The sequence below is a fragment of the Trichechus manatus genome, unplaced genomic scaffold (genome assembly GCF_000243295.1).
Source record: "Trichechus manatus latirostris isolate Lorelei unplaced genomic scaffold, TriManLat1.0 scaffold00057, whole genome shotgun sequence".
NCBI lineage: Eukaryota > Metazoa > Chordata > Mammalia > Sirenia > Trichechidae > Trichechus > Trichechus manatus.
Genome location: NW_004443993.1, coordinates 13,944,805 through 13,945,808, shown reverse-complemented (window position 1 = coordinate 13,945,808; position 1,004 = coordinate 13,944,805). Strand labels below are relative to the sequence as shown.

At 54.6% G+C, this 1,004-nt stretch overlaps 1 protein-coding gene across 1 annotated transcript in view; it reads left to right on the top strand.

Moving 5' to 3' along the window:
• AP3D1 (adaptor related protein complex 3 subunit delta 1) overlaps nucleotides 1–1,004 on the top strand; it is a 40,917-nt gene that overhangs the window by 21,734 nt on the left and 18,179 nt on the right. The window contains exon 13 of the mRNA XM_023733323.1: nucleotides 749–979. Coding sequence (XP_023589091.1) covers nucleotides 749–979 — 231 coding nt within the window. The remainder of the gene's footprint in view (nucleotides 1–748; nucleotides 980–1,004) is intronic.

Below are 1,004 nucleotides of genomic sequence, written 5' to 3'. Positions count from 1 at the left end.
ACTTCAAATGGTGCGCTACACCTCACACACCGTACAGCCCACCTGTCAGCACGTCACCGACTTCCAGTGTGCAGTAGAGTTCACATATCACATAGTTCACCTGATTGAAGGGAGCTGATCGGTGTTTTTTCCCGATTGTTTTTTTTTTTAAATACGCTTGTTTTTTTAGGAGAGGTTTAGGTTTGTAGAAGAATTTTGCAGAGAGGGCAGAGTTCTGTATACCCCCTCTCCGCGGTGCGCCTTTTCCCTCATCACTAACATCTGTACGTCTGTTACAGTTGGTGAACCAATATCGATACGTCGCCAGTAACTAAAAAATTAGTTGCGGAGAGTCCACTCCAACTCAGGGCTACCCCTACCCCGTGCGCGTCAGAGTAGAACTGCGCTCCCTAGGGTTTTCAGTGGCTGTGAGGTGAATCTCCAGGCGTCTCTTTCGAGGTGCCTCTGGGTGGACGCAAACCTCCAACCTTTCGGTTAGCAGTGAGTGGGTTGACTGGGCCACCCAGGGACTCCTGTTATTAACTGAGGTCCATAGTTGATGTCAGAGTCCTGTGTTGTCCAGTCCCAAGGATTCTGATGGATGCGTGGTGTCACGCGTCCATCAGAGAGTCACACGGAACAGTTAAAATCCCTGTGCTCCCCCTAGTCACCCCCGTTTGCTCTCAGTTTTCTTTCTCAGGCAGGAAAGGGGCAAGCCTTTGTGTCTCTGGCTGGCGGCTTTTCACCACGCCTGCCCACCCCTCCGCAGGTACATCAGCATCCTGGTAGAGCTGACCCGGCTGGAGGGCACACGACATGGCCACCTTATCGCGGCCCAGATGCTGGACGTGGCCATCCGCGTGAAGGCCATTCGTAAGTTCGCTGTGTCACAGATGTCAGCCCTCCTGGACAGTGCCCACCTGGTCGCCAGCAACACGCAGCGGAATGGTATCTGCGAGGTGCTGTATGCCGCCGCCTGGATCTGCGGGGAGTTCTCCGAGTGAGTGGGCCCCCGGGTGGGCGGG